The 17,918-nt window shown below is 30.7% G+C and overlaps 1 protein-coding gene across 1 annotated transcript; it reads right to left on the reverse strand.

The window, feature by feature from the left end:
* Window positions 1–13,459: 13,459 nt before the first annotated feature.
* Xport-A (exit protein of rhodopsin and TRP A) lies at window positions 13,460–16,690 on the reverse strand. The gene is made up of 3 exons (XM_090120286.1): window positions 16,665–16,690; window positions 15,945–16,086; window positions 13,460–13,870 (listed from the first exon to the last, which is right to left on the reverse strand). The coding sequence occupies exons 2-3, from the start codon at window positions 16,082–16,084 to the stop codon at window positions 13,729–13,731; spliced, it is 282 nt and encodes a 93-aa protein (XP_089976412.1). The 5' UTR covers window positions 16,085–16,086; window positions 16,665–16,690; the 3' UTR covers window positions 13,460–13,728.
* Between the last annotated feature and the right edge of the window lie 1,228 nt (window positions 16,691–17,918).

Raw genomic sequence — 17,918 nt, forward strand, 5'->3', positions numbered from 1 at the left:
ACTGTTGGAGATTTTATAAAATTATACATAAAATTCGCATTCGAGGAATTGTTTTTGTAAGAAATTACCCGATAAAAGCGTTCGGATAGGTAGTTCAATGTGTAACGATGTTCTCCGAAATTCAATGTATTTTTTCGTACCATCATTATAATAAGCATCATATTAATGTTATTGCCTTAAAAAGCAACAAAACATACTTAACGTTATAATATTATTATGAAGTACATCATCTGTCATTTACGTATAACCAGGTCGTTATTTCAACCTAGTGCGCGACAAAGCGCTGCAAACCGAAAGCAAACCGTTCCTGCTGGTGTGATTAAAAGCTCTTTGCGCTTGACGTGCACACACTGCGTGGTCGTGTGACATTCTACATTGGAATCATTGTATGTGTGTGCGTGGCAATGTCTGCGTTTATTAACGTGTGGCATCTTTGATGTATACGAAAGAATTGCCTGTAGAGCTCAAAATTGGTTCTTAAAAATCATTCCTCGCTACGCATCCTTGCACATCTCTGGTGAAAAATATTAAAGTTGGCGAGTACCTATAAATTAAATAGATTTTACGAATTATTATATAATAGCTACTTCGATCGGTGAAGAAAAACATCAGAGGATACCGGATGTTGAAGAAGAAAAAGACAAGTAGAAAACGAAATATTGTAATCTACATTTGGCAAGCGCTGTAGATTATAGAATAAACGCTCATAGCAGGAAAATGCGGTGAGAACATAATCTAATTATGTGTTTTAGCTATATTAAAATTTCAATAATGGTTAAGCATATCAATAAGGAACATTTCAAAATTGTTTGTACATATTAATAGAAATTAATTACGAATGTTCATTACAATATAAATTGGATTTCATGGAATTTTCAACCTCAAATAGCTCTTTCAAGTCGTGATACAAATGAAAAATGTATGTGTACATTTCAGTAATTTTCAAACAAACGCTTGTAATTGTATTCTTTGTAAAAGTTACCAACGTTAATTGCATGTTTTTGAGCACGCCATGCCTGATTAAAGTTTCAACTGATTATTCTCATTTCCAATAAAGATTGAGTATAAATTTTGCTCCAATTAGTAGGCAAATATTGCGTGACACAGACAATCCTTTCGTATTTCGTACGTAAATTATAATGAAAGTACTAGAAGAATTTTTATTTTCTAAATATTTTTACAAGGATGTTTTCTTTTAGAAATAATTATTTCAGGTGCATAGAGTCGTTTATTATTTTTGTAATATTGAGATTACTCTGAAACAAAAGAAGCTCTATAATTTTCACTGGCTAGACTCTTAAATTAAAAAAGATAATATCACTATCCTCGATGTAAATAAGCGTAGAATACAAAAAAAAGAACTCAATGTGCACTGATGAATTTAAACTTCTAATAAGACGTACCTGGTTAATAAAGTTTTGAGATATTAAGTTTCTGAATTTAATAATAACGTAACTAAATAAAGATTTTATGAATTGAAACTATGAAATAGTTAAAGAGTAAATTATGAAATGCATAAGTATTATGGGTAAATTTTGCGAACTATATACTTAACTCAAAGTAATACAATATGTAAAATTATTTATTGGTGTTAGCACGTTTTGTTAAATATTTGTCACAATAATGAAAGTTTGTAAAGGGCATAAATTTTTGAAAGTACCCAACCAAATATCTATGTGGTTTTCGTTATTACCAAACGCAATTATTACTAAAATGTTAATGATAAAAGTTTTAATAATTTGAATAAACACACGTCATGTTTTACCAATGTCAAATAAAGGATAATTATTTTTTATGAATAGGATAAGTTTTCATAGGGTTTACCTGAACTGTAAGACATCTTTATCTGTTGTTCTCTTTGTATGTTATACCTGAAGATTTGATTTTGCATATTTAAATGACATAGACTCGATAAATATTCAGCCAGTTTTGAAATTTTTTTACCTTTATTTAATGTTGAGATTTATTATGTTTATTTCGTTTTCATTGCGATTTAAACCAGACACTATAATAATAGCAAGTAAGACATACAGGATCAACAGTTGCATATTAGCTTATATAAACATTGGACAATTGATTACCAATGATATTATATATGCAAACAAGAGGGTGATTACACTAATAGATGGATAACATTATTTTATACTAAATAATCATGTAATTACATTGCAAAAGGTAGTTAATGACTATGTTATATCAACCAACCGCCAATGCTGATTTAGTACAAAATAAACCATTAATTAAAATACAATTAGTAACGTATAACAATATAATACAAACAAATGTTTGTTTTTTCTACAAGTGTTATAATTATTATAAATAGTTCTAATGTAGGTCCCTGTAGAAGACAAAAAATATATAAGAAAAGTTTCAGTTTGAAAGACGAATAATTGTCTTTACAGATAATCATCAGATTCATACATCAATTACAAATCTGTGAATTTTAAATAATCTTTATTTAAACTTAAAACTATCATGTTATAATATGCCACTACGTTTATAATACTAGATTTCCGCCCGCGGCTTCGCCCGCCTTATCAAAGGAAAACCCGCATAGTTCCCGTTCCTGTGGGATTTCCGGGAAAAAACCTATCCTATGTGTTAATCCAAGTTACCCTCTATATGTGTGCTAAATTTCATTGTAATCGGTTCAGTAAAATTTGCGTGAAAGAGTAACAAACACACACACACACACACACACATCCTCACAAACTTTCGCATTTATAATATAATACTAGCGACCCGCCCCGGCTTCGCACGGGTGCAATGCTGATACTAAATACACTACAGAAAAATTGTGAACGTTGTATAGGTATAAAAATATAGCGGCCCGCTCCGGCCTCCGGCATCGCACGGGTATAAAATACATAGCCGGGCGGCCGCAAACGCTACGTCCTGCAATTTTTAAATCTGTAATATCTTCGAAAATATTCACTTAAATCATACGGTGTAAAGGGCCATATAGATCTATATTAAATGAACAATGTATCCATGGTATTTAATTGGTTAAGGATTAATGCTGTATTGGTTAAAATCGCTTCGAAAATTAGCCATTTTTTGTCGTAAAAAGTAAATGACAAAAAAAAGTTATTGTGGGTTATCCATAAGAGATAGACATATACCATCGCGGACTTTTCTGTAGACCTTTTCAATGTGTATAATACTTAGTACATTATTTTGATAAAACTCGTAGGGTTCAGCCTGCGTTTGCAATGTAAGCGGAATAAATGTAATTTTTTACGACATCACATTAGAAACCTCAAAAATAACAGTACTTCTCCACTACTTAATGGATCTTATTATACATATATAAACCTTCCTCTTGAATCACTCTATCTATTAAAAAAAACCGCATCAAAATCCGTTGCGTAGTTTCAAAGATTTAAGCGTACAAAGGGACATAGGGACATAGGGACATAGGGACAGGGAAAGCGACTTTGTTTTATACTATGTAGTGATTAGTAGGATAAAATATTCCCAATAATTTCGTCTGGAATAAATAGTAGCCGAGACAAGTTGCCCATCCCTTCGCCGTTTCTATAATATCACAGAATACATCATTTGATCTCGCTTCAGCTTTATGAATAACATTTTAGGTGCTCAATGTTTGATGTAACGAGCCACTTAATCAAGTACGATCGGCTTGACCTCCACGGTAACCGTGCATAAAAATGAGGGTCCGGGTTTTATGTATAATATTTCATTTTTTACCTCTTCATGCGGTAGTGATATTAATATGGTTATACCTACGCATAACTGAAGACTAAATTTTATGACGCCATTGAAAATGTTAGAATATAAAATGAATAAACGTTCGATTTAAATGGAATACAGTGAAGTATCTTTGACGCCCAAGCCTCTAAAATTCATGCAATACAACTAACTAAAATATGATATTGTTTCACATAAATGTAGCAGTTCTAACATTAAAAACAATGTGTAATTCTATATTCTCAACCCGGAATCAAGTTTCAAACTAAAATCCAATTTATTCATGAAGCTAAGCTTCGGAATACCTTCCGAGATGTTGGTCACGGGATGACTGAGGTGACAGATGTCTTGATTATTAATTAACAGTATGCGGTGTATGGAGATAAACGAGGCTACCATATAAAAATGTTTCTATAAAATATTATGTACTATGACGACATAGCAATGATTTTTATATGGCAATGTACATATAATAATTATCTTCGTTACATTTTTGAAGAACAATTTGAACATATTTTAACTGATTATTTTTCCGACCCAAATATCGACCAATAGAATTGCACCATTCGACGTCACGTGGTACAACCTACATGGTATTGATAATTTTTTGAAAATTTTCTCTGGTCGTTGACGTCAAACTGACAGGTTCAATTCAATTGTGAAATTATTGGCCGACATTTGGGACGGAAAAATAATCTCCCGAATACCACACGAGCTTCAAAATTATCTGGCATTTCCCTCAAGGTTCCCTGCAAACAAATAAAGTCGTCAAGTTTTTCAGGAAAAATCACTCGCGCTTCGCGCTCGTCATTTTTTAACCTTGACTAAAAACTTGACTCCTTCATTTGTTCGGGTATTTTCCGATAGGTTCGTTGCAACCTATCGGAAAATACCCGATAATTTTGAAGCTCTTGTGGTATTATAAGTGATTATTTTATATTGCAGTCTTGTAACAAAGCAAGAGGCTTATGTGACTTCTCGAATTGAATGCCATTTGGTCCATTTAAATAACAATACTCAATTTTAATAATCAGAGTATTTACATACTTATAAATTCAATAGAATTATTTCTTAAGAAATTATTTTCTTCACTCCAATGTTATTCATTTGACACAATTATTAAATGAATAATACCGTCTCAAGTAAATTCAACATTTTACATAGAACTGAAAACTCGCGATCTCATTATAAATGGAAATTCTAACAAAGACAAATTTCGTGAATGCACATACTAAAGTTGATTATAGAGCATTTCTTGTTAAAAGTTGCCCCAACTGCAATGAAACCGCAACGAACGAATAGTTTACTATGAAATTGTAATAGTTCTAAATTATTAATAAATTAATTTTCAAGAGAACTAATTTAAATTATAATGTAATGTTCTACAACATATTTTATGGGCTAATAATTTACTATATTATTATCATCTTTAACTTGTCGATAATCAAAGTCGAAAATGAGCTCCACAACAGTTTAAACCTTAAATAATTTATTAATATCGGTCATTGAAGTATGCTCCAGCATTTTAAATATTTTCTAAACCAATTGTAGCATTGTATTTGAACAAACTTCGTTCGTTTGAAAATGAAAAACTAGTTATCAATGGAAAGTTAAATTACTGTTTCGCATTGGCTTGTTATGCACGACTGCAGCGCGTTAGTGTTACCGAAATGATTACTGTAAAAACCGCAAGGTACATGCAGCCGACGAGGCGCAAGCACACACCAAAGGAAATTGCTTCTAACAAGTTTAATTGGACTCTCAGAAGGAAAAAACTTTTCCAATCTGCCTTTGTAACCAGGCAGGCTTAAGAGTCGAGATTAAAGCGGTTATTAACTACACTTGTTTATGGATACATCGCTTATTCATGACGGTTTATATTTTAGCCGAGAATAATGCGAATATCAAATTTAATACGCCTGTGATAAATAGGTGTACTTTTGAACAAACTTCTGAGTGCCTTTGTTTGGAATTTGTGTTTGGTAGAGACAGATATCTCATGTCGTGATTGAAGCGTAGAGGCTTACTTTTATATTTAGACGCGCTGTTGTTTATGTGAGGCCATTTATGTGGAGGAATTTTAAGTGACTCTGTTTAACTTAATGTTAAGTGTGATGTTAAGTGCAAAATTTCCGATTTTCAGAATTTTCTTTAATCATCTTTTTTTCTAAGAATACCCTATGATTTTATATTTATTCCATTGTGAGGAGTGCTTAGTAGGTAAGTATGTCTTTTATAAAATAATAGATAATGAATGTTGCACGAACGTAAGTTCAGTCCAATATAAACTGTTAATAATTAATTGCTCATTACCTCTGTGTGTTATGAAGAATAATTCAGATCCTCGTACTAATTATTACTTTATTGCATGCAGTATCGGCGTTAGCGTATAGTATTCTGTACTAGGAATATCTTAAAAAAATGTATATAATGTGGTAGTAGACAAACAAGATACCATCAATCACTCCCTAAACCATACAGCAAAGTAGCCATTATTTAACACAGACAATAGGGTCATATTTGCATATTAATATAGCGTCGATGCTTGACAATTCATGTGTTTTCCTAAAGCTGCTGTTCCATACAAGGGTTGGTAATTTTTGTTACTTTCTCATAATTTTCGTAATGCGTAACATGTAAAAATTTATGAGCATAGCAGATGCATTTTATATCAGCTCAATATCCTAAGCTGAGAAGAAAATATTATGTAGTGTCTTGTAGTTCAGTATTAACTGCATTTGTGCTATAGTAATGTTTGTTCAGAAACTGATGAATATCAAGTTCAATACCAATAGATATTAAATTAAAATAGTTAAACAAAACAAAAAACATGCTTAAACTCCTGAAATTATTATCACCGCACCTCGAAGTGTACAAAATTTTAATTAAATTTTTGTCCTTTTAATGCCAGTCAAAATCGAGTCCAAAGGAGTAAATTGCATACAGGTGAAGCTAATAAAAGCGTGTTAAAACAATCTATAGAAATAGACTTTTAATGCCCACAAGAAGTAGGAAAACGATTTAGTGAACCATTTCGTAATATTGCTATTCTAATTCAAGAGATGTTGTTTTAAACTTGCTCTAACTACTAACCCCGAAAAAACATTATCCCTAAAATGTAACGTTAAAATATTTTGCTCTAAACTTATCAAAAGCCTGTGAAATTCCAGACCTTGACCTTCTTACCCTTGAAACTCCAAACTATTTAAAATGAGTAACTATGAGAGATGTTGTTTCAACCTCATCAAACATTTTATATCTTTAGTTACGGTTCATGAATTTCAAGTATGATTTTATTATAGTCAGTTTTTACTGTCAATATCGCTCGTGTAGTACACGGGTTCTTATTAAGGTTAAAAGTAAATTCCTTTTTCACATTTCATTCAAATTAGACTCATAGTATTGCTTGATAGAATCAAAAGCATCCCTATTCACATTCACATCAAATTTATAATACGTGAAATAATAGAGCTAGAGCAACCCAATATTTATCATAAATTTCCAATTTTCTAGCGGAATCGATGAATGCACTCGAAACACGGTAGGTATAAGCCCTTAGAGTATAACAGATACATTGTACTCGACCGTGATTGGCCGGTTTGGTCTGGAGAATGTTAATATTCGGTGGTCCGGATTGTTGGGAATACTATTGTATACGAGTCGTCATGCATTGTTGCAAATATGTGGCCGAAGCCGTGATGGAGAAGAATGGATATTGCGTAATATGCATATTACCTAACTCGTACTATGAATACGATATTGGATGTACATTGTACATAATATTTTAATATACTTACATTATTGCATATAATATGTTTTGTACTATTCCGTGAACTTTCTACGTTTCCTTTATAACCATATTATTAGAAAGAGATTAAGTACTGTAATATAATAAGACCACCATTATAATAGATATTGTGATTAGTATTCATAATATTATTTGAAAAAGTGTAATAATTATTAAATAAATACAGATTTATAAAAGGAAATCAACTACCGTAAGTCTGCTGTACACATTCTTTTAAACTCTTTCACTTAAAAAAAAGACTAAAGCGTTTGAATACTAATTGAACTTAGTCAAAGTATTAACATTGCTGATAATTGTTCACTCGAGTCCTAAATAAAAGTCGTATTTACTATAATCTCTCTATAAAATAAGTGAACGTTTTTTTACACGAATTATTCATAACTATGGAACACATTTCGGTTATCTCTGAGTAAGTTTCAGGCTCAAGCCTCGGGCAGATTGCGGAATCTTGTGGTTTTATATATATTTTGTTTTTATATTTATTCATAACTGGTCTTGATATTTATATTTTATTCATTCATAACGCAGTTTCAAGCTTATTTCCTTGTACAGACTCACTAATTATTATCACTCGTAAACAGCACCTTATACATACATATATGTATAAAGAATACAGTCATATTAAATAAGGTCTAAATGTAATAATATTTTAGCTCATAGACCGTAGATTAAGAAAATATTATGTATTGAATTTATGATTGAGAAGAGCTTGACATAAATCCATACTTATATTATAAATACGAAAGTAACTCTGTCTGTCTGTCTGTTACTCAATCACGCCTAAACTACTGAACCAATTTGCATGAAATTTGGTATGGAGATATTTTGATACCTGAGAAAGGACATAGGCTACCTTTTATTGCGAAATATGTACCACGGGTGAAGCCGGGGCGCACCTCTAGTTTTCTATAAATGGTCTTCGATTTCTATCATTAAATAATATTTAAATAAGCCGAATCACACATGGATCGTATTATAATATAATACGATCCATGTGTGATTCGGCTTATTTCAACATTAAATACAAAACTAGATAATAACTATATGTATATTTTGATGCAAGTTTAAGAATCAATATAACATTATGACAGGGGAACAAAGTATTACAATCATCAAAGTATTAACGTAATTGTACCTTTAATTGATTATAACCGATCATTAAAGTCTACCAATCGAACATTCCAGAAGTAGCCTTCCACTAACAAATCTCTTTCGCAGCTGAAATAATTAAAGGTCAGCATTTAGCGCGTGAATAGTGTCTAATAACGCGACGAGTGCATTTGGCGTGCCGCCAGAGCAAGCAGGACCTTTGTATCGATTCGGATCCACAGCACGTTAGTAAGTACATGGTTTGCAAATTGTTTGAGTAAGCTTTATTTGTACTCTTGTGGACAAATTGATGCGTAATAGCGTGATGCGTTTTTGTTTAATTTGGCAGGGACTTCAAGGATCTTCCAGATAAAATGGAATGAAGGAATTTTCAGGTAGGTATATAAGTTACTTATTGTAGTAGTATTTAATACTTCTCTACATACGTAATGGGTAATCAACCCATTAACTTGGTTGGTTAGTTAGTATAGATTTTACTTTACACTCCATAGTCAATACTACTAGCTATATATGAATTACGCCTATAAGACAAACTATACAACTATAATAATAATTTATTTCATTTTTTCAGTTTTTCTTTTTGTTTGGTCTATATTTGTACTTTAACCATATTCTATTTATAAACACAGACATAGATTATTCTTTATAAGAATCAATTATCCACATATGTATAGCCTTTGTCTACATGTCTGTACTGAAAAACCCATTTACTTTTCATTACGTGTACTTACAGAAATTGTCAAAAGTGACGTTGAATTGATTGACGATAAATGAATACGACTGAACTGAAAGGCTCTGTCAGTAATCCTGATTGAAGTACTTGGTAACTGAATTTACAAATAGGTCGTGTAATGAAAAACCTTACCTTGTTTTTAATAGTGTGGTTGGTAAATGATACGTCTATAGATGGTTCTTTCTGATAAAGCGTTGGGTAGATTAATTTGTGTGTGGTTGGTTTAGTGTCAATGTTCTATTTGGGTACCTAATTATTCAAGTATTGTATGCTATAAAACGATGGTGATGAGGAAAATATAAAAGAAAAAGGTATTAATGTGTAAAAAAATTGGTTTATCGTATCTACAGCTACAGTATATGGGTATTGTAAGTAAAGTGCGTCACACACGGTGAAGATACTATAATATTTTATCTTAAGATACTGTAATATTTTATACTAGCTTCCGCCCGCGACTCCGTTCGCGCGGATGTCGGTCTTCGCGTGGATGGTTTATTTCTCCATTTTGAGTAACTCTGACAATGACATCTTATAAATATCTATTGGACCCAAATACGGCTAGGCCTATAATAATACGCAACGTGTGTTCGCGGTTCTACAGAACGACGTCTATGGATAAAACTGAAAAATTAAGATTAATTTTTTTTCTACGTATTTTTCCAGGATGAAAAGTATCCTATTTTACGCCCAGGATAATAAGGTATAATTATACCAAGTTTCATCGAAATCGAACCGTTAGTTTTCACGTGATGTCTTCACATACAGACAGACAGACAGACAGACAAAAAAAATTTTAATCACATATTTGGGTTTGGTATCGATCCAGTAACACCCCCTGCTATTTATTTTTTCAATATTTTCAATGTACAGAATTGACCCTTCTACAGATTTATTATATGTATAGATTACAGTATCTTAAGGTATCCGGTATCAGCGTTCTGACCATCATTTTTCTTTTTGTCATTGCGTACTAAGACCCCTGTAGAACCGCCATCCTGTTACCAATGACCCGAAATTTTGTGGGTGTATCTTAAGATAAAATATTATAGTATCTTCACCGTGTGTGACGCGCTTAAGACGTGGAGTTAATGCATAATACCTCACCATAATGACGTGATATTAATGTAGTTTTAGTAGTATTAAACACAAAATATAATGATACAAAACAAGATGTTAGGTGCTAAAATTGTATGGCATATGTTTAATGTACAATTGTTTTACGGATTTTACTAATGTAGAGTTATGTTAATGCGCTTACCTAGTTATGCTGATATCTAATAGAATATATGTAATATAAACAATATTGACCTAAAATAATATAAAAAGCAGAAAAGCACATTATTTTATCCAAAAAGAAAACGAAAAACATTAAGTAAAGTTACTTGCACATTTTTGGATTCCAAAATAGCTACACTTCCTTTAAATTAAAAAGTTCCTGAAACTTAGACGTCTTAAGTTCTTTAAAGTATTTGTTGGTATTTAGGCGAGCCACTTGCAGCTTTGCTAAGTTTCTTTTAAGTTATATGAATCACCGAGTTATATTAAAGTGATATTTCAAACTGGCCAAGTCCAAATTTTTAAAGCTCTAAAGTAATTTATGTTATTTATATCCTTACCAGATTATATATCAAATCTACCGACCTCTTTTTGTTTGAAGATAACTTTTAAATAATTATATTATATGTTCTAAATACTATTTTGAGGTGATATAAATAAATAAATAATTCCGCACATTTTTCACACACGGCACGATCTGATCCAATACTATGCTTTCGCTTGTGTTATGGAAACCAGATGGCTCATAAACATACATACATAATTTTATATAAATACTTAAATAGATAATTAACACCCAGACAGAGCAAAAATCGATGTTCATCACACAAATATTTGCCATCGGTGGGAATCGAACCCAGAGGTCGTCCTCTGTTTTGAAAGGCAGGGTCACTACCAACCAAGCCAACCGGTCATTCATATAAGAGAGCTGTTTATAATAAGATTTATTTGATGAACATTTAATATTACATCAAAATATAGGTACATGATTAAGATTTTATCAAACATACTATACATGCGAAAACTTACAAAACTTATTTATACCTTCCAAATAAGTTACTTACCTTAGATAAACAATTGGAAGTTATATTTATATAAGTAAAATTTACTCAGTAATTTATGTAAATTTGTTGAAAAGAAAATAGTTATGTTTCACAAAGTTGGATAAGATTTCATCTTTTGAGACGTAAATAAAATAAAATTATTAAAGTAAGAATAGAAGCAGATGGTTTTATATTTCATTTTGTTGAGTTTAAAAGAAAATTATATATTAGAGTTTCTTGCATTTAAAATATTATATTTAAATTGACTGTAATTATTTAAATAGAATGCAGATTGTGAATCGTAAGAAAGTTTTGCCTGTATTGTAGGTATTTTAGAGTCAGATAATATGGTAGATAAAAAACTGTTATTAATAAATCATATTTTTAATTCATAAAAAATGTCGTTAGATTATAAAAAAGCAAATACAGCATAAATCAAGACCCAGACAAGCAAATTAGAATAATATATTATTTCATTCCCTTTGAACGCTCTATCTTCATGTTATCTAAAGAAAATTATTATTGTAAACAGAACTCTTTCATCTTCACGGAACAACGTTATTTATAGGAACATAATGAATATTCAAAGACACGACAATTTATTTAATAAATTTGATACTTATATTCATAATAACATCCTTAATTTAAAAGTTTTCCAATCTAAAGTTCGTCATGTATAACAGCATCAATTTCATTCGATGTATTCAATAATAACTTTTGAAACTCCTTATTAAAATAGTCCGCAATCATATTCCAGACACTAATTGAATACCAAATCAAAATACCCAACGAGAATACAAAACGAAAAACAAATCCTATCATTTTACTGTTTCTAACAAAGACTTTATAAATTAAAAAGGAATATTTTACTTCAATCTAAATTAAAAGAAATATTTTAAAAATACATCCACAAACTTCACATTAACATACGAAATATGAGTGGTCTTAAAAAGGGAATAGTTAGCAAATCCACACTTACATCATGTAGACTTAGCGGCTTAGTATACAAATAGGCCTATATAAAGTTCGCAAAAGCATACGCTAAGTGTTAGGTTTTAAAGCTTTACAAATAGGTTACCTACTTAGAAACGGGGACGTTTTCTGAGGCACTGTAAAGCGATACCGTTCTCTTGGTTTACTAGAGAACAAAAAGCTTCAGTTTCAAAAAGCACAAAGGTAAAACATCCTAATACACGGAAAGATGCTAAGGATGAGATCCCCGTTATAACAAGAATTACAATATTGTTATACAAGTTAAAATATCGATAACATAATACGTCTAATTAGAAACACTTATTAACAATGCTCAGCTCTAACATAATATTAAATTCTAAATTCTACACAAGTTGTTGAATATATCTGAAGATTTCTATTCAATATGAAACCACAGTAAATTGTGTTCGCCGAAGCTTATATTGTATAAATTACTATAACAATTACGAAAATTCCAATTACACTTGACAATTTAATAAGTAATTAGTAGAAATCCAACAGATCTGGATGAATTAATTTGACTTAAATGTTTCCAATAATGAATTTCGGCTTAGTACGATATAATTGCTGGAAATCTGGGTTGGTTAAAATTGATTTGGTCGATCGAATTAGGTGGAGCCGAACTCGGTTATAGTTTAAGTGACAGTTGGATCTGCTGCCCTCGATATTTTGAAATATAAAATTTAACTGGATGTTCGATTGTACTGAAATTAATGAGAAGTGTTTTGTTTAAACATGTTTGACATAAAACACTGGTTAATTTGTTAAATCTGTGGATTTGTAAAACAAACACTGTCATTTACTACTTAATACGCACATACAAATCTGTCCGTCGTGTGTCATATATCTAATATAATATTAATAATATTACATAGGTGTTTTCGTATGTAATATCTTACACCTCTACAGTATATAATATTTTAATAAACATTGAAAACACTTAACTTTACATAAATTTAAGATAATATTTAACTACAAAATGAAGGCACTATTCTAGCGTTCTATGTAATTATAACACTCAATTTCGTCCTTATAATAATTCTCTTTGTAATTAAAATCTTATCGCGTTCTCATTTGCTATTATTAAAAGTTATTTTCCTAAATTTTGCACAAATTATTTGACAGGTATTGTTATATTTTATCAGCGTATTGTATACGTATAACTTGTATAATTTAAAACTTATTTCAGTAAGTAAAAGTCTATAGTAATAATATTAACGCAGAAGATTATGCAATATATAGTATTGTAATTCTTACTTATAAAATTAGTACAATTAATATTCAGTTTCAGTGCCGTATATAGCTTCGGATATAATATCGAATACAATTTGCAGCTGGGGATACACCAGAGTCGTTAGTAAAACAATGCTGTTGGCTATGACGAATAGTTTCATGTTCTCCAAGCCATCTTCTGATCTGGAAAAGTAGATAATACATTTATATTTAAATATTATGAGGGCTTAGAGTAAAATGTATGGAAGGTTCTGTTCAGTTTTACAAATGAACGTGAATTGGTACAGTTTAAAAAATAAACCTGAACTATAATACAAATGTAATAGGTATAGGTATTATAACAAAAAGTACTGTCGTGTAGAGTCATAATTTAAGGTTTAAATAGTTGCTTGATGAATAATTTGGTATTCCTGAAAGTATATTTATACAGTAGATTTTCCTCTTGTCGTGTCGGATCAATCGAAGGACTTTTATACGTAACTAGCATACTTATACTTTTTTATTTCATGTGGTTTTATAGTATCTGTTTTGATATGCTAACTATTATATTATACAATTTCTGCTCTAAGATCTAAAAGCTTAAGACCACAGCCTTGATTAATGGCCAGTCTGTTGTTAAAGTTGATTTAGCTACCCGAAGGCAAACTTCATTTAAATTACTACTAATAATAGCAAATGTTTGAAGACAAACAAATCTTAATTCAAAATGTTTGTTTAATTACATCTCAAATATTATAATTATTTTGCTTCAGTCTAGGTAGAAATGTCATTAATTATACTTGTTTTCAAATAACATGCTTTATACAAAACTAGCTGTGCCCCGCGGTTACACCCGCATTGCGCCGCTCCTGTTGGTTTCAGCGTAATGATGTTATGGATGTTATATACTAGTAGCCTATAGCCTTCCTCGATAAATGGACTATCTAATACCGAAATATTTTTTTAAATCGGACCAGTAGTTCCTGAGATTGACGTGTTCAAAAAAAAAACAAACTGTTCTGCTTTATTATATTAGTATAGTTACACCCTGAAAAATAACTATAACAGAAAACACACTATTACAGAGTTAGTCGCTACAAGCCATGAACTGTTTGTTTTCAAATTGAATGTACAATAAAATACAGTAAACCAAATGCGCAACTAAGTTGACCTAAAGTGAGAGCTTCACGAAAATTCACAGCAGTGCCTTAAGGCTTCTTGTCAGTTCCGACTCGATTTCCCGCTTATTTTGGAATACAGCCAGTTTCCTACGCTTTTTGTTGATACGAAAATTGTTTTGCTGTTTACTCTTTGCGCCCGTTCAACATCCCTTGCTTGCACAAATTTAAGGTAAATTTGGCAAGACAAATTAGTCTTAATTTCATTTATTTTGAACACAAACGGTTTTGATTTATAAACGTTTGATGTATGATGTTGTTGGGCTTTAAAAGCTTGATGTTTTTCGTGTTTAATTTAAATAACCTGCACGTCGAAAATAGTCTGGACTACAAAATTAAGATTTTAACTTATGTAGATTTGAAATATTCATCACGACATAAAAACTATGTATTTGTTGTTGCAGATTTTTGGTGGTTATTAAAAACTATAGAATACAACGCTTTTTGTTGTAGATAATAATGCGAAGTATATAACATTGCAGTATTAAGGTCGTCTCTAGCACAGGTTTATACCTAGTTGAGGCGATCGTCGAGTTTGTATTATTTTATGTATTGGTACTCAATAAATGATTTTTATTATTATTTTTTTATTTTATATTAAAAATATATCGTCCTAAATGTCACGTTATAAATACTTCTTGTATAAATACTATAATCTCATTTTGTATAAAATGTATTTCTTTTTAATTTTATAAATACATATTATTATCTTTTGATCCAATGGGATCTTAACAATGGTTAAGATTATCTCTGAGACTTTCTCGAATTTAATATTCCTTTTTGTAAAATAAATAATATTTATAGCATACGTACATTAACTACTGAGTTTTACGATTATACATGTAGGTTAAAACTTAAAAGCATTATTCTTTACCAATTATTTTAAGGAGGTATGTTTTGGGGATTATATTATAAGTAAATATAACTCTATATATATATCTCCAGAAATAGATTATAAGTAGATATACCTCACTTTCCAAAAATTGACTGATTTATTATAAAAATTTAGTCTTTATTATAATCCACATAACTATCTAACATACTAAAACAAAAGCTCCAAAGTTTTTCACTACATAACACACACGTGTTCCAATATTTACCTCAACCATCCGCCGAAGCCTTGGTTTTCTTCATCGAGGGAATCCAACTTTGGCAGCGCGCTCTCCTCCGCCTTGGGGGATTCCTTTTGTGGTTTAGACACGGTTTTCTTACCAGAAAAATGGCTCTTGTTCTTCTTCATAACTGAAATTTTAAGTTTATTTGATCTTGTTTATGTGTGAAGTGGAATGTTATTTGAGTATCTCTTTTATTTTCAACGAAAAATTATATATATTTATATAAAAATAGTTAAATGAAACAATGTGAAAACGAAATGTTTTAGTTGTATCTTCACGTGTTTTTAAAGCTTGTTTTATAGTAACACCATACGAATTTTAAACATGAATGTATTTTAACTGTAACATAAGAAAAGTAATTCAAAAGTTTTTTTAACAATCCGTAATTATATCGATAAAATATGTACAAATTTTCAAATCAAAACTAAGAAATCAAACTCAAATCTCAAGCAATTATTCTTCAAACTAGACTTTACGAAGCACTTTTGATATTCATTTTACTTTAAATTTTAGTAATTACTTTTTAAAAGCAGTATCTACCGTTGGAAAAAGCCCTCAAGTAGCTGGTTTCAAGTATAAAGTTGATACAATATTGAACAGATTTATAAATTAAATTTAGCATATACTATACATACCAATTAAATTTTTGAGAGTGCACTAAATACGCCTAAAATCCCTTGACACATAGCGAATAAAACCACATACCTGTTAAAAATATAATAACCACAAGCGAGCAGTGTACACGTAAGGAGAAAACACGTTTCTTACCAGCTTACACTCCCCGCGCTAATCAAATATTGTCTGATCCAATATACTGTGACTTACTGAGAACGATGTAGTCTAAGAGCCAGTGATAACTTGATTTAAAATCTTTTATTGACGGGTATAACGAGTAATGCAATGTAATATAATAAATACAGATATGTATAAATATATAAGAAGTACAGTCAGACAGAAAATTAAGCTTCGATTTGATCAATAACAATGTATAAATATGCCGATCTAGGAAATTAAGCGTAACTACACTATATTAACACTAACAACAACAAAACGACAAATTTAAGCAGTTCTTAATTTAATGAATGCGTTAAAAATAAATACACTTCATTTACGCAAATAACAGTTATAGTTATCACCACAAGTTACTTAAAAACATATACAGTGTAAACTCTATATAACGACACTCGATTTAACGACAAACTCTCTAAAGCGTCAAAATCAATTGCCTTTGGTTGGTTTAGCTTATCTACCATATAATGATACACTCTACATAACATCACACCCACTCTCAATAACGACAACAATTAAGTAATAAGCTCGTCGTCATGCATACCGAACTTTCTAAGAAATTCGTTCTTTTTTTTACAAATTGGGATTGCTTGCATGTGTAGACTGTTTTTGACCATGCCTAATAAGTATGAGTCATGGATTATCTATACGTTATAATATTCTTAGTTGCTCACAAACTTTCAAACTGTAAACATGGCTAGTAAAAGAAAATCATTGTGTATTGACGAAAAAGTTTTATTGATACGTGCAATAGAAACGGGAGAGAAGCTAAGTGATGTTGGCAAACGCTTTGGACTATACACAATAGCATTCAAGTAACATTCTTTTTTATGTAGATACATAACTTCTAACACTAGTCTGAAATAAATTTTCTCTTTTTCTAATTCTGATTTTTCTTCTCTCCATTTAACGACAACTCTATATAACGCCATAAAATGCACAGTCCCTTCGGTGTCGTTATATAGAGTTTACACTGTAATAAACTTTGCCACTTTACTTCTACAAAAATAAACGAAAATCCAGTCAGATGAAAATAATAGGTAATTATTAAACATTTCATCATCATTGAATTAGACGTAGGATTTTTATTAATCTTTTATTTATGTCAATTTCACCAACTTACTATACTCATAAAATTCCAAACACGTATAAAACTTCATGAAAATTGTT

The sequence above is a fragment of the Colias eurytheme genome, chromosome 4 (assembly GCF_061535395.1).
Source record: "Colias eurytheme isolate Ceu_HAF_F1 chromosome 4, ilColEury1 Martin Lab GWU primary, whole genome shotgun sequence".
Taxonomy (NCBI): Eukaryota; Metazoa; Arthropoda; class Insecta; order Lepidoptera; family Pieridae; genus Colias; species Colias eurytheme.